This window comes from Phyllobates terribilis, unplaced genomic scaffold (assembly GCF_046119375.1).
Source record: "Phyllobates terribilis strain yellow unplaced genomic scaffold, ASM4611937v1 Scaffold_11__3_contigs__length_659146591, whole genome shotgun sequence".
Taxonomy (NCBI): Eukaryota; Metazoa; Chordata; class Amphibia; order Anura; family Dendrobatidae; genus Phyllobates; species Phyllobates terribilis.
Window position 1 is genome coordinate 55501799 of NW_027362771.1, and position 23070 is coordinate 55524868.

Consider the following 23070-nt stretch of genomic DNA (forward strand, 5'->3'; position numbering starts at 1 on the left):
CATCCAGGCTTTTCATGTGTATTTTTCCCTACTAAATAGCACTTCAGAGCAATTCTCAAACTGTGAAGTGGGCCAGATAGTTGTTGGGGAGGCAATTTTCATGGCAGTGATCATATGATGCACGGTCTTGTCTATGGCTTTAGTGAATGAATAAATTAATAAAATATATGACTCCTTTTGTACTTGTAATGGTTTAGAAGACAAACAATATGGAAAATTTAGAGATCTTTTTTATTTTACAATGAACATGAACTACAACTGGTGAGGCCTGGGTATTTACCTTGGTCACTCTGGTGAGGCCCCAGTAGAAAAGTTTAGACCCTTCTCATGTTAGTGTCAAAATGCTGTACAGTATGTGATAGATCGCTCACTCAGCTGCACACGGAGGTAGACACAGGTACGCTGTCTCTTTAAATTTCTTGCTGCTTTATTAAAGTGCGGCATAAACCAACATTGAGTTCATAAAAGTAAAACACAGCCCTGTGGGCAAAACAGGAAAACAAACAAAACAAAGTGGTCACGCACAACACAGTCCTTGTGTTAGCTGGAGTCCGCCTGCTCCGAGTTTAACAACTCCACATGGTTCAGGTCAGCTCAACACAAACATGTCTGGAGTTTGCCTCCCCAGACTTACTGAACATTGAATGCCTCTACAGGCCAAAAAGACCACACCCTGGGATGGAGATATGGTGAACGACCTCCCACCCGCTCTATAGTTGTTTACAAAAAACTGACCCAATAGAAATGGCTGATTAACCCTCTCAGCACATAACATGCAGGAGAAGACTTCCAGGTTTCACATCACTGAAGCTAATAGCCTCAGTGAAACATATCTCCCCTCCAACACTCTGTCAGTGACTTTGTCACAAGTATTTTATTGTTACAATACATAAAATATTATTAAATACATTCGTTCCACATATAGCAGTCTGAAAGTAAAGGACATTCACTAAAAGTGTTATTTTCCATTTCTTCCCTGCAGCCTGTCGACAGGCTACACACTTGACAACACTCCTGTAAAAAAGAAAATTTCCAAAAATTGGAAAGTAGACTCTTTCAAAGAGAACGTATACCCAAAAGTTGCTTACTGGTTAAAGTTTAATTAGATTTGTTTAACTTACAGATGTAATATAAAAAAAAAAAAAAAACGTAATCGTTTTGCAAAAATGACATATAGCAGTGTAGGCATATTGGTTGTTACTATGGCTTAACTTCCCTGATGGTGAAACTAGCATTTATATTATTTTATCATACTGGCAAAAGGATAATAATAGAAACTGAGAAGATAGTTCAAAGGTGTCAACTAAAATATCTGCACTTCCAAATTATTTTCAAATGGTCACCACAACACATAATTACCTACCTTTGGTTATTACTCTGACTCCTGATTGATTAATCAATTTTTACGCTTTTAAGGGACGCAAAAAAACAGACGTGTCTGGATTCTCAGAAGTAAATACTGTAATATTTGTAAGCTGTGCTAGAGACTTTTTATTTTCTTGGAAGGTTTACATTTAGAAAAATTAACCCTCACTTTTCCTTCTTCCCATTTCAAACCCATTAAAGAGGTTGCTCATGAATTAAAAATGCAGCATAGGAAGTAAGGATAGGATAGGAATGTTATGAAATCAAAAACTAGTGAATAAAAAAATAACTTCCATCTCTGTTCCAGTGCTGGAACTCTGATGGTCTCTGCTGTTCTTGTGCTAATCACTTGCTGTACATATAGGAATCACTGCTAATGCAAGTGGGCACCACTAGAACAATGGGTAAATTAACAGACGAATATTTGTTATTTTCCATACTTTTAGTAGAGTTCTGTAAGTCCTGGAAAACCTGTACAAATGACCCACCACTGAATACAGTGCTAACTAGTGCTATTGTCCATCAATCTGACTATTAAAAACTCTGAATATGGATGATTTATCAGAATTTTTTTAAATACTACAATATTTTAGAGTATTTACACTTTTAAACTAGCATTTGACTTACTGTTTTTTCTTCCCTTTTTATAATGCTGTTTCTGTTAGGTTTTTTTTCTTACCACAGTTTTCATTTCTTAAAATAGAAAGTTAATAATCTTAATACCATTGGGTACAAACCCTAAAGATAAATTCCAATTATGACAGAAACTTCGTTCATAACAATTAAAGAAATCTGTCACTAGGTTCTTGCTACCTAATCTGAGAGCAGTATAAGTATTGATAGAGACCCTGATCCTAGTGATGACACTTAATGGGCTGCATAGTGTAGTTTTTGTAAAATCACTGTTTTATCAACAGGAGAATATCACCACGGCCCCACCAGAGATTGGCCGTTTTCTATGTACACTGTGCATAAGCAGAAAGCTGTCAATCAGTGGTGTGGGCGGGGTTATATACAGAGCTCAACATTCAGAGAACTGCTAGATCTGCAGGAGATAAAATAGTTTTTAGTAACAACTGCAGCACCCAGTAAAGTAAGTAATACATCGTGAGAATCAGGGTTTCTGCCCCTACATCATACTGCTCTCATGTGGGGTAGGAAAAACCTGGTAACAGATTCCTTTTAATAACAAAATGAACACAATATATTTTGTTTGTATGTACATGATTGTGATGGGGGGCAGCCACTTTGCTTTATCTTCCATTTGCTTTACAGAAGGCATCTTGGATAGAAGAAACCTAAAAAAAAACATATATATGAGGAGTGTTTCTGAAAGTGTTTTTGGAGCGGCGTTGTCTTAATCAGCTATTTTCAATCCTGTGGTAAATGCCTCCAGCTTTATTGTATGGGTGTTAGTGTAATGTGGCGCGGGCGGTAGCAGTGGGCGAGGTGCTTGTCTCCTGCACCCCGGCACTTTACATGAAAGTGGAGGTCCTGTCTGTGTGTGTGGTCTTGTGCTGTGAGGGCGCTACGCTCTTGCAGGCCGCATGTAACTGATGTTGCGGGTTTGCCAGGACCAGATGTTTCACAGTTCAAGGAGGGACACCACCATTCAAAAATAAACTCTTTACTGAACGGCAACTTGATAAGGATTATATAAAAGGGATAGCGGGTACAAAATCTTATGAATTTTTCCTTTACAACTCAAAGCATTTTCCACAGTTTTTTTTTCTGTCGTGGCTTACTCCAGGGCTTTCTATGTCCACTGTTTCTCTCTACATCATCACAACTCAGCTTTAACACTACAGTCTTAATAAACAAGTGCCCTCTACTTGTTCTGCGCTTCCGAGTCCCCGTTTCCCTTCAAGGTGTCAGTATAGCTGGTAATGCTGATGCTCTGGAACTCCCACCCAGGACACTCTACTCGTCCCACGTACGCAGTCCTGTTTAGGCCTGCTACCTTCCAGCTTTAAAAGCTTGGGGTCTTGTGGCTAGGCATCCTCTCCTAGGACCCATTTCTAGAATGCCACTCTGTCTCTTAGTCACTTGTAATTTGGATCTCGCTAGCCCTTCTCTTCGGTCTCCTCTCACTTAGTCACCCCAGAATGCAGAACTGCTTACCTCGAATATTTTGGTCCACTCACTATGCACTCCAGGTCCTATCTGACTCTCTGACAGGAAATTGTCACTTTCCTTTTTACTCTGCTCCTCCCACTCTGGGCTAGTCCCCAACATTAACTAACTATCCTTATGGTCAAACTACACATCTTACTAGCATTATTAATGCTTATCACAATTCACATTATATATTACATTTCACATTACACCAGATGACAATAAACGTGTTTCTTCATGAGGGAAACGTGGTCAGCATGTTCATATCCTTACATTAGTTTCCGTAAAATCCTGCCTTTGATGATGATGAGATGATTGGTCTAATTTACCGCTCTCTGACCAGAGTGAAAAATTCAATATTTTAGTATTTTTTAATACTCAATGACATGGAAAATTAAAGAAGAAAATAAACACGACTTATATTTTAAGGGGGGTCTATCACCTTTGAAATATGTTGCACTGGGCACCACGTTGGCATATGAACTTCAAAAATGTTTTCTCCAAAACAATCCAGCAGATTTTTAAACTAAAGATATGGCTCCTCTTAGTGCAAGATCGCTTTCAAGAACCTCTATTTTGTTACTGATGTTGGAGCTGAAAGACTCCCTTTAAAGGTTTTTTCCGGGCCTTAAATGAAACTCACAGAGTGACTGCAGACTTCTGAATCCTTACAATATGCGCACCACATTTTGTCAGGATTCGCTAGTGTTGCAGATGAGAGCAGGCGGTCACGTGACCACAAGTAAATGATTTGGATGTTTCTGGTCACATTCTGACTAGACATGCTCGGCTTTGCTTAAGTCACTTGCATTGAGCAAAGCCGAGCATGTCTAGTTGGCTCATGACCGCATGTATGCAAATTGCGTATTTCTGGTCAAGTGACTGTCCACCCCTCTCACTTGCAACATTGAATAATCTTGACAGCATGTGGTGCGCACACTATAAGGATTCAGAAGTCTGCAGTCACAGAGTTATTGCAGACATTTATCAGAAGACCAAGCAACCCCCTTGACATAAAAACATTTTAACAATGACAGTTCATTTTAAAATAATCAGTTTTCTACAGAATAAAGAGCAATCTTTTCAGGCCTCTCTAATGAGTAATTTGATGTGTATAAAGTTACACCTGACAATATTAGACCGAACTTAATTTTCTAGTGGGTTGCTGAAATTCTTTGAGATCTTTTTCTATAGGGCACTGACGGATGACCGTATTACTCGGATGAGGATCGCATCACAAACCTCGTACTGGCCATCTGCTCTCCTGACCTGAGTGACAGCTGCATAGAAATCCATGCTGTCACACTTAGGTCCTGCGATCCTTGCACGAGTGAATCTGCATCTGACTGTGCCCATATATTTATACTTGCAGTATATTCTTTTACTCCAGATACTGTATGCCAGCAAGCTACTGGACACACAATTAATCTTTTCTATATGATTTACCTGATATGTCAAGATAAATTATCTGCACAGAGCAGTGAGTAGGTCTTTATTTTAGCTGGGGCCAGCTGTGTTACCTTATTTGCACTTTACAAAAGGGCATGTGAGGGAAAATAACCATGGGCTCTTACAATTTTGTCTTTAGCTTAATAAGTATCGTAAAACCAGGGCTGTAAAGGAATTGTGTATCTATACATGCAATAAAATTTCCATAGATAATTTTATGTGTCAAGCAGTAACTTTCACTTTTCCAGCTTTTCTTCAATATTATTCATATAATGTTATCCTCCTTTCTGCAGATTGAGGTTTCCATTTAGAAGGAAGAACACAATTTGTTTTTATGTAATAGTTACATGATGATTAAAACGTAACGTTTATATTGTCCCCTAAGTAAATAACTTCATAACTGTTTATTGAATGGAGTAAGTTTGGTTTGAAGAGTTGTATTTTTTGAGACGCACAGTAGCAGAGCTGCCAACTTCTGTTTTCAACATGTTGATCTTCAAAGAAATTGAAGTATAGTTTTGACAGTACAATTTAAATGTTACTGTGCAAGAAAGTTGTTTGGCATAGCAAACATGTACAGTATTCTACAAATGTTTGTGCTAAATGTAGAATCCGTCATCTGATTCATTGCACCCAAATTTCAATTGGTTTCAGGTCTGGGCTCTGACTGGGACATTCCAAAACTTTGATCTTCTGGCAAAGCCATTCTTTTGCTGATTTGGAGGTACAGGGGTGTGAAAAAGTGTTTGCCACCTTCCTGATGTCTTATTCTTTTGCATGCTTGTCACACTTAAATGTTTCAGATCACAAAACAAATTTAAATATTAGACAAAGATAACACAAGTAAACACAAAATGCAGTTTTTAAATGAAGGTCTTTATTATTAAGGGATAAGGAAATCCAAACCTACAGGGCCCTGTGTGAAAAAGTGGTTGCCCCCTCCCCATCCTTAAAACATAAATTAATTGTTTTTTATTACATCTTTGGGAAGCAGAGTTCAATTTCCCTAGTCACACACAGGCCTGTTTACTGCCACACCTGTTCTCAATCAAGAAATCATTTAAATAGGACCTGCCTAACAAAGTGAAGTAGACCAAAAGATCCTGAAAAGCTATACATCATGCTGTGATCCAAAGAAATTCAAGAACAAATGAGAAACAAAGTAATTGAGATCTATCAGTCTGGTAAAGGTTATAAAGCAATTTCTAAAGCTTTGGGACTCCAGCAAACCACAGTGAGAGCCATTATCCACAAATGAAGAACACATGGAACAGTGGTGAACCTTCCCAGGAATGGCCGGCCGACCAAAATTACCCCAAGAGCACAGCAACGACTCATGCAAGAGGTGACAAAATACCTCGCAACAACATTCAAAGAACTGCAGGCCTCACTTGCCTCCGTTAAGGTCAGTGTTCATGACTCCACCATAAGAAAGAGACTGGGCAAAAATGGCATGCATACCAGTGTTCCAAGATGAAAACCATTGCTAGCAAAAAAGACATAACTGCTCTTTTCAGTTTTGCCATTAAACATCTCGATGATCGGCAGGACTTTTGGGAGAATACTCTGTGGACTGATGAGGCAAAAGTTGAACTTTTTGGAAGTTGTATGTCCTGTTACATATGGCGTAGAAGTAACACAGCATTTCAGAAAAGGAACATCGTACCAACAGTAAAATTTGGTGGTAGTGTGATGGTCTGGGGCTGTTTTGCTGCTTCAGAACTTGGAAGACTTGCTGTGGTAAATGGAGCCATGATTTCTGCTGTCTACCAAAAATTCCTGAAGAAGAATGTTCGACCAGCTGTTCGTGATTTCAGGGTGAAGCGTACTTTGGTTATGCAGCAGGACAATGATCCAAAACACACCAGCAAGTCCACCTCTGAATGGCTTAAGAAAAACAAAATTAAGACTTTGTAGCAGCCTAGTCAAAATCCTGACCTTAATCCGATTGAGATACTGTGGCATGACCTTAAAAAGGCGGTTCATGCTCGGAAACCCTCCAAAGTGGCTGAATTACAACAATTTTGCATTTGCAATTTTGCCGATGAGTGGGCCAAAATTCCTCCAGAAGGTTGTAAAAGACTCATAGCCAGTTATCGCAAACTCTTGATTGCAGTTGTTGCTGCTATGGGTGGCCCAACCAGTTAGTATTAGGTTTAGGCGGCAATCACTTTTTCACATAGGGCCCTGTAGGTTTGAATTTCTTTTTCCCTTAATAATAAAGACCTTCAATTAAAAACTGCATTTTGTGTTTACTTGTTATCTTGTCTAATATTTTTTTTTTTTTTTTGTGATCCGAAACATTTAAGTGTGACAAGAGAATAAAAAAAAAAAAGAAATCAGGAAGGTGCCAAACACATTGTCTCACCACTGTATGCTTAAGTTTATTGTGATGACAAGTGAAATTCCACTTCATCTCAAGCATTTTAGCAGAGGCCTGAATGTTTTGATGCAACATTGACTGATGTTTGGAACTGTTCATAATTCTCTCTATCTTGACTAGAGCCCTAGTTCCAGATGCTGAAAAACATTGCCGAAGCATAATGCTGCCTCCACCATGCTTCACTGCAGTCAGTGTTCTTTTGGTGATGCATAGTGTTGGCTTTGCGCCAAACATACCTTTTGGAATGATGGCCAAAATGTTCAACTTTGGTCTTGTCAGACCACAGCACGTTTTCACACATGCTTTTGACAGACTTGATGTAGATTTTTTGCAAAACCTAGCCAGACTTGGATGTGTTTTCTATGTAAGGAAAACTCTTCTGTCATGCTAGGTATAAGAAGAACCCAGCGTACCGTGATGGGAAAAGGGGGGAAGCCCAGCAACTAGGGAAAGGATGAGTGGAGACCCTTAAGCAGATCTAACAACACCCTGACTCCACTATCGTTCCTAAATAGGTTCCGCACCTATCGCTGAGCAGGATACCTTAGCCCTGGCTGACCCTAGGTAGAGAGAGGGAGAATTGAGCACTATTCAGCCCCACTGCAACTACAAGGGGATACACTTAGCTTTGAGAAGACCCGAGGGCGATAGCGAATACAATCCATAAAGGAACTCCAAGGAGAATCTAGCCGACTGCTAGAATTCCAGACCTGAACAGCAACTCTCTGGAGAAACTGAGTGTATTTAAAGATCCAGCAAGGGTTTGTCAATTAGCAGCAGAAGGTGGAGATCACCGCTGGGTCCTAGAGAGGGAGGGATGATGAAAGGATCAAGAAGGTGTCTGCAAGGCCAAGCGCAGTGACCACCTACAGCCAGATCCAGAATGACTGTCTGTCAAACCTGACACAGCCGTATCGTCTTCTGTCTTGCAACCTTACTCGACAGGCCAGACACATGAAGAATACTAGAGATTGTTTTCACATGCAGTACACAACCAGTACTTACCAGAAATTCCTGCAGCTCTTTAAATGTTGCTGTAGGCCTTCTGGCAGCCTCTCAAACCAATTTTCTTCTCATCTTTCCATCAATTTTTGTTGGACGTCCAGTTCTAGGTAATGTCAATGTTGTGCTAAATTTAAACCAGTTCTTGATGACAGTCTTCACAGTGTTTCATGGTGTTGCTGATGCCTTGGAAACATTTTTTGTACTCTTCTCCTGACTGATAACTTTCAACAATGAGATACCTTTCCTGTGTTGTAAGCTGTTTGCAGACCATGGATTCTACTGAAAAATAAACTGAAGAAAATGTCAGGAAAATCCTACTAGAACAGATAAACTTTATATGGACTTAATCAGAATTATTTTAAATGATTGCAGCTTAGTACTATTCAGGTGTCTAACGAATTGTTCACTAAAAATGAAGTGTACATTTGTCTGAGTGTAATTGAAGTAACTCACCATAGATCTCTGTTTTGTCTCTTTACACTTATTGACTACATGGAATGCTTTATCAGTGGGGGGCTAGCATGGAAATGGCTTGTGTGACAGGCGGGATGTCATATCGTTGCAAAAAGTGCTGCATTGTTATTTTCACAAGAGCAGGGATAGATAGCCAAAATGTGAAACCGACTTCTATATCTGACTTCATTCTTGCCCATACAAACATTTACATTTTTATTTATGGCGAGTGGACAACTCCTTTTGGGAGAGTAGTCTTGCATTAGCATAAATGTAAAACATTATTGCCCATCAGTCAAGTCTAGAGAGGACTTAGGGTTTCACTACTTACTACTTTAATAGGAAAGCACTTAGAAGCTTACTGCAAACTAACTAAAAAAGCATATTTTTCTGGAAAAAAAAATAAACTTAAAATTTGGCTGGTGCAAAAGTTTTTGTGTTCTTTCCGTAAATACTGAGTAACAACCACTATGTCAGAAACCACAACCTACTAACATTTCTTGTTGCTGGCATTCTTCCTACTTTCATGCAGAGAGCCTCTAGTTCAGCAGTATTTCTTTGTAGCCTTGAGCAGCAATTTTGAGAACTACCTAGAAATTTTTAATATTTCCAAATAGGAACTGAGAAGCTATTTTTATTTACTTGGAACTATATTATTAATTGCTCTATCCAATGTCCTTAAGCTTTGATTTGTTCACTGGCTGTAAGACATTGGCTTCCAGGATTTATTAAGAGTTTATGAAATGTTCTCATCAGAGTACCCAATGCTTCTATGTCACTATCTGCCAGAATACTCCAAACTATAATAGAACTAGCAGTTTCCTTTCTCCTATTAACGTGTCTGGTGATGTCTTCTAGAGATCAGCCTTCTTTTTAATAGAGCACGGCACTGGTTTCAGCATTAACTACTCTGAGCAGTGTGATTTTTTTTTTTCTTGAACTTTGAAATGGTAACATGACATCAACAATAATAACCCCTAAAGGTGTTGCAACAAGTCAACAAAAAAAAATAGGCCAATGAGTATTGGGGGTACACCGCTACGGCCAGTGATAACATGTGCACACAATATCACTGCAATCAAATAGACAGACTAATGGGAGAAACCCCTTCAACATCCAGTTGCAAACATTTAGTATGGTAGGTTTCATAGGTTTCTATTGAGAGTTAAGTTTATTTATTTTTTCCTTTTTTTGTTTGATCCATGTTGGTAATTTTTTTTTTTAAATTGAATTACAGGCACAATATACAGCCAGCAAACTCTGGTTCTGTGAGCTTCTAGTAACCTCTTTATGGGTACTTGATAGAATGTCCTTGTTTAAAGTCTATCGTCAGGTAGAGGCAAATACTTTAATAAATGCATAAATGAAGTCTCATTTACCAAAGGCTGCCTTCAGCATCAAAAGATAATGCAATGCTTTCTACACACTTTGGAAAAGAATATACTCTTTCAGCATTCACAGACGTGTTGCGAAATTTCCATGTATGGGAAATTAGGAATGTTAATCTAAAATGACAGTTGACATGTAAGATTATCCATAGTTCTTATGTTAAGTACTAATTGTTTAATCCCTATGCGTGGCAACCACTTTTTCATCTACTTTTTCCAAGAGTTGAAAAAAATTTTTTTTCATTGACATAGATGCATGAGCTCTTGCTTTTTGTGTGATTATGGGATTAAAATGATAGTAAATGAGTGTGTTTATATATGTGTGTGTGTGTGTATATATACACAAACACATATATATCTATATATTTTAGAGATATATAGATATACAGTCATGTCCGAAAGTGTTGACCCCTTGAAATTGTTCCAGAAAATGAACTATTTCTCCTAGAAAATTATTGCAATTAAACATGTTTTGTTTCAAATATGAGAGACGTGGAGCAGTTTGCACAAGAAGAGTGGTTCAAAATTCCAGATGAGAGATGTAAGAAGCTTGTTGATGACTATAGGAAGCGATTGAGTGCAGTTATTTATTCCAAAGGGTGTGCAACCAAATATTAAGTTGAGGGTGGCAACAATTTTTGTCCGGACCATTTTTGGGGTTTAGTGTGAAATTATGTCCAATTTGCCTTTTATTCTCTGTTTTGTTTGTGTTTTTGCCAATACACACAAAGGAAATAAACATTTGTATAACAAAACTTGTGTAATTGCAATAATTTTCTGGGAGAAATGCTTAATTTTCTGGAACAATGTCAAGGGTGGCAAAACTTTTTATTACATAAGCAGAAGCAACCTCTGAACTCTCTGTCCAGAAAAGCTCAGTGCTGGGGACAAGTAAGATCCTGCGCAGAAACCTCAAACCTGGCCTCTGGTAGAGAACCTGAGAATGAGGAAGGACATTAAAAAACATATATTATATATATATATATATATATATATATATATATATATATATATATATATACAGTACAGACCAAAAGTTTGGACACACCTCATTTAAAGATTTTTCTGTATTTTCATGACTATGAGTATTGTAAATTCACACTGAATGCATCAAAACTATGAATTAACACATGTGGAATTATATACTTAACAAAAAAGTGTGAAACAACTGGAAATATGTCTTATATTCTAGGTTCTTCAAAGTAGCCACCTTTTGCTTTGATGACTGCTTTGCACACTCTTGGCATTCTCTTGATAAGCTTCAACAGGTAGTCACCAGAAATGGTTTTCACTTCACAGGTGTGCCCTGTCAGGTGTAATAAGTGGGATTTCTTGCCTTATAAATGGGGTTGGGACCATCAGTTGTGTTGTGCAGAAGTCTGGTGGATACACAGTTGATAGTCCTACTGAATAGGCTGTTAGAATTTGTATTATGGCAATAAAAAAGCTGCTAAATAAAAAAAAAAACGAGTGGCCATCATTACTTTAAGAAATGAAGGCCAGTCAGTCCGAAAAGTTTGGAAAACTTTGAAAGTGTCCCCAAGTTCAGTTGCACAAACCATCAAGCGCTACAAAGAAACTGGCTCACATGAGGATCGCCCCAGGAAAGGAAGACCAAGAGTCACCTCTGCTTCTGAGGATAAGTTTATCCAAGTCACCAGCCTCAGAAATCACAGGTTAACAGCAGCTCAGATTAGAGACCAGGCCAATGCCACACAGAGTTCTAGCAGCAGACACATCTCTTCAACAACTGTTAAGAGGAGACTTTGTGCAGCAGGCCTTCATGGTAAAATAGGTGCTAGGAAACCACTGCTAAGGACCGGCAGGCAACAAGCAGAAGAGACTTGTTTGGGCTAAAGAACACAAGGAATGGACATTAGACCAGTGGAAATCTGTGCTTTGGTCTGATGAGTCCAAATTTGAGATCTTTGGTTCCAACCACCCTGTCTTTGTGTGACGCTGAAAAGGTGAATGGATGGACTCTACATGCCTGGTTCCCACCGTGAAGCATGGTGGAGGAGGTGTGATGGTGTGGGGGTGCTTTGCTGGTGACACTGTTGGGGATTTATTCAAAATTGAAGGCATACTGAACCAGCATGGCTACCACAGCATCTTGCAGTGGCATGCTATTCCATCCGGTTTGCGTTTAGTTGGACCATCATTTATTTTTCAACAGGACAATGACCCCAAACACACCTCCAGGCTGTGTAAGGGCTATTTGACCAAGAAGGAGAGTGATAGTGTGCTACACCAGATGACCTGGCCTCCACAGACCTGAACCCAATCGAGATGGTTTGGGGTGAGCTGGACTGCAGAGTGAAGGCAAAAGGGCCAACAAGTGCTAAGCATCTCTGGGAACTCCTTCAAGATTTTTCGAAGACCATTTCCGGTGACTACCTCTTGAAGCTCATCAAGAGAATGCCAAGAGTGTGCAAAGCAGTCATCAAAGCAAAAGGTGGCTACTTTGAAGAACCTAGAATATAAGACATATTTTCAGTTGTTTCACACTTTTTTGTTAAGTATATAATTCCACATGTGTTAATTCATAGTTTTGATGCCTTCAGTGTGAATGTACAATTTTCATAGTCATGAAAATACAGAAAAATCTTTAAATGAGGTGTGTCCAAACTTTTGGTCTGTACTGTGTGTATGTATATATATATATATATATGTGTATAGTAAAGGAAATGATTATTTGATCTCTTGTTGTTTTTGTAAGTTTGCCCACTGACAAAGACCTGAACAGTCTATAATTTTAAGAGTAGGTTAATTTTAACATTGAGAGATAGAATATCCAAAAAAAATCAAGAAAATCACATTGAATAAATTAGGTACATTTATTTGCATTTTGCAGTGAGAAATGCTCCAGCCGAATTCCAGAGGAGCATGGAGACATGTTTAGAAGGATTGAGGGACGATATCTGCCAGCCGTACTTGGATGACAATGTGGTACCCAGCAAAACCTTTTTTTGCAGCGAGAAATAAGTATTTGATCCCCTACAAACCATTATGAGTTCTGGCTCCTTTAGACCAGTTAGACGCTCCTAATCAACTCTGTACCTGCATTAAACAGCGGTCTTACATAGTCGCTTGTATAAAAGACTCCTGTCCACAGATTCAATTAATCAGTCAGACTCCCACCTCTACAACATGGGCAAGACCAAAGGGCTTTCTAATGCTGTCAGGGACAAGATTATAGACCTGCACAAAGCTGGAATGGACTACAAAACCATAAGTAAGACGCTGGGTGAGAAGGAGACAACTGTTGGTGCAAGAAGAAAAATGGAAGAAATACAAAATGAAATACAAAATGACTGTCAATCGACATCAATCTGGGGCACCATGCAAAATCTCACCTCGTGGGGTATCCTTGATCATGAGGAAGGCGAGAGATCAGCCTAAAACTACACGGGAGGAACTTGTTAATTATCTCAAGGCAGCTGGGACCACAGTAACCAAGAAAACCATTGGTAACACATTACGCCTTAAAGGTTTAAAATCCTGCAGTGCCCGCAAGGTCCCCCTGCTCAAGAAGGCACCTGTGCAGGCCCGTCTGAAGTTTGCCAATGAACACCTGGATGATTCTGTGAGTTATTGGGAGAAGGTGCTGTGGTCAGATGAGACAAAAATTGAGCTCTTTGGCATTAACTCAACTCGCTGTGTTTGGAGGAAGAGAAATGCTGCCTATGACCCAAAGAACACCGTCCTCACTGTCAAACATGGAGATAGAAACATTTTGTATTGGGGGTGTTTCTCTGCTAAGGGCACAGGACTACTTCACTGCATAAATGGGAGGATGGATGGAGCCATGTACTGTAAACTCCTGAGTGACAACCTCCTTCCCTCCGCCAGGACATTAAAAATGGGTTGTGGCTGGATCTTCCAGCAAGACAATGACCCAAAACATACAGCCCAGGCAACAAAGGAGTGGCTCAAAAAGAAGCACATTAAGGTCATGGAGTGGCCTAGCCAGTCTCCAGACCTTAATCCCATGGAAAACTTATGGAGGGAGTTGAAGCTCTGATTTGCCAAGCGACAGCCTCAAAATCTGAATGATTTAGAGATGATCTGCAAAGAGGAGTGGACCAAAATTCCTCCTGACATGTGCACAACCCTCATCATCAACTACAAAAAAAAGTCTAACTGCTGTGCTTGCCAACAAGGGTTTTGCCACCACGTATTAAGTGTTGTTTGCCAGAGGGATCAAATACTTATTTCTCACTGCAAAATGCAAATAAATTTATCTAATTTATACAATGTGATTTTCTTGATTTTCTTTTTGGATATTCTATCTCCCAATGTTAAAATTAACCTACCCTTAAAATTATAGACTGTTCTTGTCTTTGTCAGTGGGCAAACTTACAAAAACCGCAAGGGATCAAATACTTATTTCCTTCACTGTATGTAAATATCTTCATAGACACATCTTCAGTAGCCCTCTGGCTACCATGAGAACACTGCTGGTACCCAATAAGTGAATCGTGCGAGAGGCTATGGAGTGACAGAGGCTGACCCCACTGCAGTTGCTATAGACCAGGACATCTAAAGGGGATCAGCTGAAGCAATCAGGACTAGTTAGCTAAGGTTACAGGCATGTGCATTGTGATGAATATGTATGTCACATGCTGAGAAAGGGAAACCCAGTAGTAAAAAACAATCTTGTGATATTTCTTACATAAGCTGCAGTGGAGATGGATGTTCAGTGAATGTCAACAGTTATTAGTGAATGTACAGTGTCACTAAAGTGATGAGTTAATGTGAACTACTGTAACTAGTTCACTAGTGAACATGTACTTCTGCTCATCGTAAATGAACGTTCTGTAGCATGAGCATGCACAGCTCTGGTTTATATATTCAGGCTTAATGCTACTTTCAGATTTTGTTTTTAAGTTCACAGTACACATGATTAAAGTTTGTGGTCCTCTTATTAACACTGCATAACTGCTCTGAGAATATGAAAGCTAGCCGAGGCTTCACTGGTTGTCATCAGGGACTCATGGGAGGTTGTCCTTAAAACTCGCAGCAACCAGAGCTCATTTTTTATTTGTTAAGCTGCTGGAAAATGAACCCTTTTTTATCTTTTAATTATTTGATCTACTCGTAAATTTAAAAGAAATTTGTTTTGTAACAACTTTTTTACAATGTTTCGACTTTTAGCTTGCCCAGAAAAAAATGATGGCTAACTAGAAAGTTTCTTCTGATAAAACGCTTAGGCCTTATTCACACATAAGTAGACATGCCAGTATTGAGGAAACACTGACCAACAATACTTACATGTGAAGAAGGCTTTACCTTGAAGCATACCACTTTCACAAGAACATTTTTACAGTGCAGTATAAGAATTTTTTTAAACTATCAGTGATTTTTTTCTGGGAATCCGCAGCACAGACCAACCAAAGTGTATGCTGCGGGTTACACTAAACTAAGCCGTGCCCTTCTCCTGCAGCCTGGCTACTGTCTTCAGTGCTGGAGCGAGGGTCATAGGATTTTACATCGCTCGCCCCCGTACTGAAGACTGCAGCTAAAAATGACAAGCAGGACACTGCTTAGTTCAATGTAGCCCACAGCACAGACTTCCGGTAGTTCGCACTGCGGGTTACAATATAGTAATTTAGGAAAAATATTATACTGCACAGTGCTACACTATAGTCACTTTTTTTGTGGAAGTGTTTGTTCACTTTAAGCTTGATTGTATCTTCCCAATGTTGTGGTTAGAAAAAGAAAGGTTTTTAAAGAGAACCTGTTACTGGGTTTTGGCTACTCCACCAAAAAGCAGCATGAGGTAGGGGCAGAGAAACCTGATTCCAGTGATGTATCACTTACTCAGCTACATGTTGTACAATCACTGTTTTATCTGCTACAGATCTATCAGTTATAAAGGACTCATGAATATGGAGGACTACATGGCAGCACATTTATTGGTCTTCTAGTGAATAAAATCCTGCTCATAAATCAGTGACTGTATCAAAACTTTGGTTCATGTAAATTAATGGATCCAAGGGGCACTTTGATTATCCTATAACCACCGAATGAATGCTCAGCGTAGAGCATTAACACAATGTGCACCCAGTCTTAGATACAAATGCTTTATGTTTTGGCATGTCTCATAGAATCTTTGAGCATCTAGATACTAAAGTGCTTTTATACGTTGCTGGACTTGTAGGCAAATAGTATTTTTCTTCAGTGGAGTTACCATATCTAATCATTTGTCTTATATATTTCCAGTTCTGCTGTCTACCATTTCATTTAGTCTAGATAAGAGGTCCCCAACCTTTCTGACCCTGAGAGCCACATTTGGCTAAGAAAAAGGGTCGCGAGTCACATTCAGCTCCTGCCCTCCTCACAGTAGTGACGCCCAGAGCCCCCTATTACTGGTATAATGACAGCCAAAGCTTTCCCACTGAAATCACCCCAAGGCAGTATGCCAGGCTCCTGGGTTTCCCCTCTTACCCCCATTCAGATCTTCTTCTGTGCAGGGCTACACACAAAAGTCACCATCTAGAGATCTGCTCTTCATGGCTGTTTGCTAGACCTGGTGCAAATGCATCAAGCTGGCAGACAGCCGCGTGCCACACATGACGGGCCCACGAGCCACATGTTGCTCTTGAGCTACAGGTTGGGGACCCCTGGTCTAGATAATATAATCAAGCACTTGGATCAATGTTTGATAAAATTGGTCTTGGAAATTTTAAGGATAGAAATGTATGCCTGTTAGGAAAAGCATAGTCAATCGCTACTTAACAAAAATACAAAATGTTAAAAAAATAAATAAAAACTTGTCTTTTTTTTTTATTCTTTACAGTTTGCCAAGGCGAGCAAAGGCTTTATATGCATGTAAAGCTGAGCATGACTCTGAGCTTTCATTTACAGCTGGCACCATGTTTGAAAATGGTAAGTTATTGTTTAGGTTTGCAAGACTACGCCTCTACCTGTTCTTGCCGTTCATATCACCTTTTATCTCTGATCATACACTAACTACTGGGAAAATAAACTATGGATTAACGGGGTTTTCTAGTTTTGGAAAACCCCTTTTCCTCAGCTGTTTGAAAAACCTGTGCTACACTCACCCTTCCGGGACCAATGCCCACTGCTTCCAGCGACTGTTTTTGTATGCAGTTTACAGCGCTGCAGCCAATCCGTGAGGTCAGCCGCTCTGAGCGGCTAGTGCCGTCAACTTAGGCAGAGCCACTGAGCTCAGCTCACTGATTGGTTGCAGTGCTGTTGACAATACTCAGTGTTGGACCCGTGGGAGGGTGAGTTAGGCACAGTCAGTTTTTTTGTTTGTTACTAGTGTTGAGCGAGTATGTTCTGTCCGAGTATGCTTGGGCGAGTACCGAGTAGTTACATCTGCTCAGTGATATGTTTGAATCGCTCCCGTGTGCATGATTTGTGACTTTTTGACAGATTTATTACATGTGAGGAATGTCTATTTCTTACACATTCCTCACATGTAATAAAGCTGTCAAACAGTTGCAAATCATGCACACGGGAGCGATTCAAACGAGCAGCTGTAAATACTCGGAGCTCGGCCGAGCATACTCGGACAGAACATACTCACTCAGCACTATTTGTTACACAACTCCAGCCGGAGGACAGGGTTCCCTGAAACTGGAATCTACTTTAAGCTTCTTGTTTTCTCACTTTTTATTCCTTAAATGTGATAGTTTTCTATCAATTGTTAAACTAACTTTCTTCAAGATATATTTTTCTTCAAGATAGTTGTCAAATAGTTAATATAAAAGGTCCTAATATAACGATATGAAGCACCTCCAAAACTAATTACCGTAGATCATAGCATGAGAACCATCATACATCTTGTTTATGATCTCTTTCTCACTCTCGTGCCTCAGCCCTTTTCACTGTGCCAAATGGAGTTTATTTCCAGACTGTTTTTGTCTAAACGAAAAGCTAAGCTGTTGAGTATGCTTGGCCACACATGTAAGAAATTTTTTGGCGAAAAGTATTTTCTGTTGGCACTTTATTTTTCAATGTAGTTTTCAGCTGAGCGACCTGTATTGGTGGAATACGTGATTTGATTGTGTTACACCTGTGTTGGTGTATGGATGAAAACCACATAACATGTGAAGTCCCCCCCTAGTTTGGATGTGTGTTTTTGACGTTGTGTTATACTATCTGCCCATGAGAATACCCCCATTTAGTGGAGTGATGAGAGCAGCAGTCAAGAAACTGACTCCACCATCGTTCTCTCTAGAAAACTTTAGGCAGTAAAATAATAAAGAAAAGATTTCATGTCATAAAAAAAAGAAGGATGGATGATCTTTTGTAATACCACAGATGCATTGTTCAGTGTAGTCAATGGATGTTTCAGGTTGCCATCGGTGAGACATGAGAATAAATACCTATTCTATCTAATTACTCCTGGAATACAAATATACAAATGCACTATGTTAGATTTAGGATATTTAGCAATAGAGATGAGCGGATCCGATCCACAGAGGATCAAGTTTGACACAAATTTCCTGAAATTTGCGATTTCACGCAAATTCTAACATTTTGAAGTTTGATTCATGGTTGGAAAAAAAAAACTTGCCCGCACCATTTCTAACACTGCTGTAGCATCAGAGAGCAGACTAACATCACTTTACATTGCCTCGCGGGCTTTCCCATAATGCTCTGCGGCCATAACATCATACAAATTATCATAACTTGTACATTAGTGGTCACTACATGGACCAACAGAAATCAGCGGTTCAAAATGGAGCACAGTCAGTCCAGTAGAATCGCTTTACATGTCCAGAGTCGCTGGGTAAGTCTCTCTCCTCTGCAGAGTGTAAGCTGTTGTTGTTAAAGGGACTCTGTCAGCACAGAATGACTGTTCAAACCAAGTACAGGTGCTCGGTGCATCGTGGCCAGATATTTAAATGCACCTTCCCACCTTTTCCCTCCTTATCTTCACCCCACTCTTCTTTAATTGATAGCTCTGGCTTCATAGAGCCAGGGAAGGGCCGAGATGATTGACCCCGCCATGATGTACCGAGCACCTGTACTAGGTTTGAACAGTCATTCTGTGCTGACAGAGTCCCTTTAACAAAAAATTATACACTCTGCAGGAGAGAGAGACTTACCCAGCGACTCTGGACATGTAAAGCGATTCTACTGGACTGACTGTGCTCCATTTTGAACCGCTGATTTCTGTTGGTCCCTTTAACGGGATTCTCACATTGTTTTTTCTGTAGAGTATAAGCTCTTATGGTCAGCTGGGTAATCTCTCTTGCTCTTTCTGGTTTGGAAAGTGAAACTATTATGGTCTGCTGGGTTCTCTCTCTAATCTCCCTCACAAGTATTTTCCAAGCAATTACAAGCTTTCCAGTATTGAGATAAGCAAGCGCACGTTGAATTTTGGGGGAAAATTCTGCAAAATCAGCGAATTTGAGTTTTAAAAGATCCGCTCATTTTTATTTAGCATATATTATTCTGTAACTAAAAGAAAAAATATCACATTTTGAAACTGAAAGATTACTTTGTATTTGACTAAACAGCCTCTATAAAGGATTTTAGCTTATTACAGTGGCTTACGAAAGTATTCACCCCCCTTGACATTTTTCTTGTTTTGCTACCTACAGTAGTAGGGAAGGGTCGTACGGACTTACCTCAGCCAGTAGTGTTCCTCACAAATCAACATTGAGTTGACAATAACCGTGATGGTACGTAGCCGCCATTGACTTGCATTAGACCGCATGGAATCCTCATCACTGTATATGTTGATGCGCATTCCATGCGGTCTAATGTGCGGATGGTACCCGGGTGTGGATGAGAGGACTCTCATCCAGACCCAGGTACCATTAAAAAAAAAAGAATAAAATAAAAAATATATATATTCTCACCTTCTGACGGCCCGCGCTGCGTCCTGCCGGCTTCCCGCGCACTTCGCGGTTGAATGAAGGACCTTCGCTGACGTCAGAGTCATGTGACGGGTCACGTGACGCTGACGTCGGAAGGTCCTACAGTCTTCACTGCCGGCAGCCGGGACCGATGAAGCAAGACACCGGGGGCCATCAGAGGGTAAAGTATATATTTATTTTTTATTTTTTGACATTCACACACTATATAAATCCATGCCGGTTGCATGGATTTATATAGTGTGAAGTTGACAAGCACTTTCCAAGTGATGCTAAAATCGCTTGGAAAGCTCTTGTCAACCCGCATGCGGAAATGCAAGTGAAGAACGCTTCATTTCCGCATGTCCCTGGCAGGAAACCGCATGTACAATCCGCATGCGTTTTTTCCTGCCAGAGAGATGCAGAAACGCTCAGGAAAAAATCCTGAGCATTTCTGCATCGTGTGCACATACCCTTAGAATTTATTTTCTTATTTATTTATTATTGCTGGGACCTGCATCTATATTGAGAACAGAGCCTGATTTATGCTTTGAGAAATGGCCACGTATGTGTTGCTCTATTCATTAATATGGGAACTCCAAAACCAGCTGAGCAATCACAGTGGGACCCAACAGTTAGAACTGCTTCTATCGGACATTTATGGCATATCCGATGGTTATACCATAAATTTTCGAGATTGAAATAACCAACAAGAACCCTCTTTTGAGGGAGAATTTCAATTTTAGTTTCACAATATCTGAATTAGGCAACGTTTGAATTTAACATATTAACCCCTTTACCACCTTGGGTTTTTGCGTTAGTTTTTTGCTCCCCTTCTTCCCAGAGCCATAACTTTTTTATTTTTCTGTCAATATGGCCATGTGAGGGCTTATTTTTTGCGGGACGAGTTGTACTTTTGAACGGCACCATTGGTTTTACCATATCGTGTACTGGAAAACAGGAAAAAAATTCCAAGTGCAATGAAATTGCAAAAAAAGTGCAATTTCACAATTGTTTTTTTTTTTTTTACCATGTTCACTAAATGCTAAAACTGACCTGCCATTACAATTCTCCAAGTCATTGTGAGTTCAACGATATGAAACATGTATAGGTTCTTTTTTATTTAAGTGGTGAAAAAAAAATCCAAACTTTGCAAAAAAAAAAAAGTTGCCATTTTCTGAGACCCCGTAGTGTCTCAAGTTTTGAGGATCTGGGGCCGGGTGAGGGCTTGTTTTTTGCGTGCCGATCTGATGTTTTTATTTATACAATTTAGGGGTAGGTACGATTTTTTGATCACCTGTTATTGCATTTTATCGCAATGTTGCGGCGACCAAAAGAAAGCGTAATTCTGGGGTTTTGATCCTTTTTTTTCCTCGTTACGCTGTTTACCGATTGGATTAATTATTTTTATATATTGATAGATCTGGCGTTTGTGAATGCAGCGATACCAAATATGTGTAGATTTGAATTTGTTTTTTGAATGGGGCAAAAGGGGGGTGATTTGAACTTGAACTTTTTAATTTTTTAAATATTTTTAAAAACATTTTTTTTTTACTTTTCACTTGCTTCAATAGTCTCCATGGGAGACTAGAAGCTGCGATCATCCGATCGCTTGCGCTGTAGCAGGAATGCTCACTTCCTGGCAATGACAACCGCAGGGGTCTCCTACAGACCCCGGGTTGTGATGCCAGCCCATCGGCGACCCGCGGTCATGTGACGCCGATGGGCGGGATTAGTGATGTGCTTCCGGTAAGCCTGAGTTAAAGGCCGCTGTCAGAGATTGACAGCAGTATTTAACTAGTTAACAGCCATGGGTGGATCGCGATTCCACCCGTGGCTGTTAGGGGCACATGTTAGCTGTACAGATCAGCTGTCATGCGCCCAGAAAAATGCGAGCTCAGCGCTGGAGCCCGCATGGCGTACAGGGATATGACCTTGGACGTACTCATACGTCCAAGGTCATAAAGGGGTTAATATATCTAACTTTGTCATTTGTTACAGATATGATAAAACATAATTTACAAATGTTAGCCATTGTTTCCATCCTATGCAAATTGCAGCAAAAATATTGGGGCATATTTATCAAAACTGTCTAACTTTTAGACATTGCAAATTTAGACTAGACTGTCTTAGCATATGCCAAATTAATCAAAGTTGTGATGTTCTTTGTCTATGTTTACACCAAGTATTACTTGTGTCTGAAATGTGCCTTGCAATTTTGTGCATTTTTTGGCGCATGATTCCTCATGTTCAGTCATGTCTATTTAACCCAATAAAACGCGCCCCTTTTCAACGAGGCAACTCCTCTTGCGGAACAAGTCGCAAAAATGTCTAAAATGCAAAAAAAATAAAAAATGGTGCAAGTCAAGAAAGACAATTTTGGGCACAAATGATACCAGAACTGTTGAATTTAGGTTAGCAAATATGCCCCTTTTTTGTTGTTCTTTTACTATGGTTTGGAGTTCTATAACGGTCCTCTCCTCACTATAACAACACTTTCTAGCTTTCCATCGCTGCCATGCTTTGTGTTATTGCCCTGTACATTAAAGAGATAATTACAAAGAAAGAAGAAAAGGTCACCACTAGCTCAAGTGTCTAATTTCCTCTGCCTGTGTAATTATATTTGTAGCCTTGTACAAAGAGCAAGGCAGTGCGGCACAGCTGATGACAATCCGCTTTTCGATCTTCTGGCCTGCCTTTATAAGTAACGTACATTTTATACATGAAGATTTAGATATACAAAAAATAAATCTTATAAAAAAATTTCAAGTTATTTTGCTCAGAGAATATAAAAATATACAAAAATGTTTCATGTGTTATTGCTTGTAAATGTATATTGAAAAAGTAATAGGTCCAGTGTTTAAGATCAGTTTCTATTTATATATTGAATAGATATCATTTTTATGGTCTAACTAGAATGAATTAGGAAGCAACCAGAATGCCATGGGAATGTCCTAAGGGGCCCAGAACCATTCATGTTATAGTACCCGTAATGCCAGAGAGTCTTTTGCGGTCATAATATGAAATGACTATTTAACCACGTCCTTCCCCAATTCTTGATGAATATACTTTT

The 23070-nt window shown here is 39.6% G+C and overlaps 1 protein-coding gene across 3 annotated transcripts in view; it reads left to right on the forward strand.

Annotated features, from left to right (window-relative positions):
* Positions 1-23070, forward strand: part of ARHGAP26 (Rho GTPase activating protein 26) — a 608729-nt gene that overhangs the window by 579056 nt on the left and 6603 nt on the right. For all 3 annotated transcript variants that reach the window (XM_073651266.1, XM_073651268.1, XM_073651267.1), the window contains one exon: positions 16961-17049. In XM_073651266.1, the coding sequence (XP_073507367.1) occupies positions 16961-17049 (89 nt within the window). The remainder of the gene's footprint in view (positions 1-16960; positions 17050-23070) is intronic.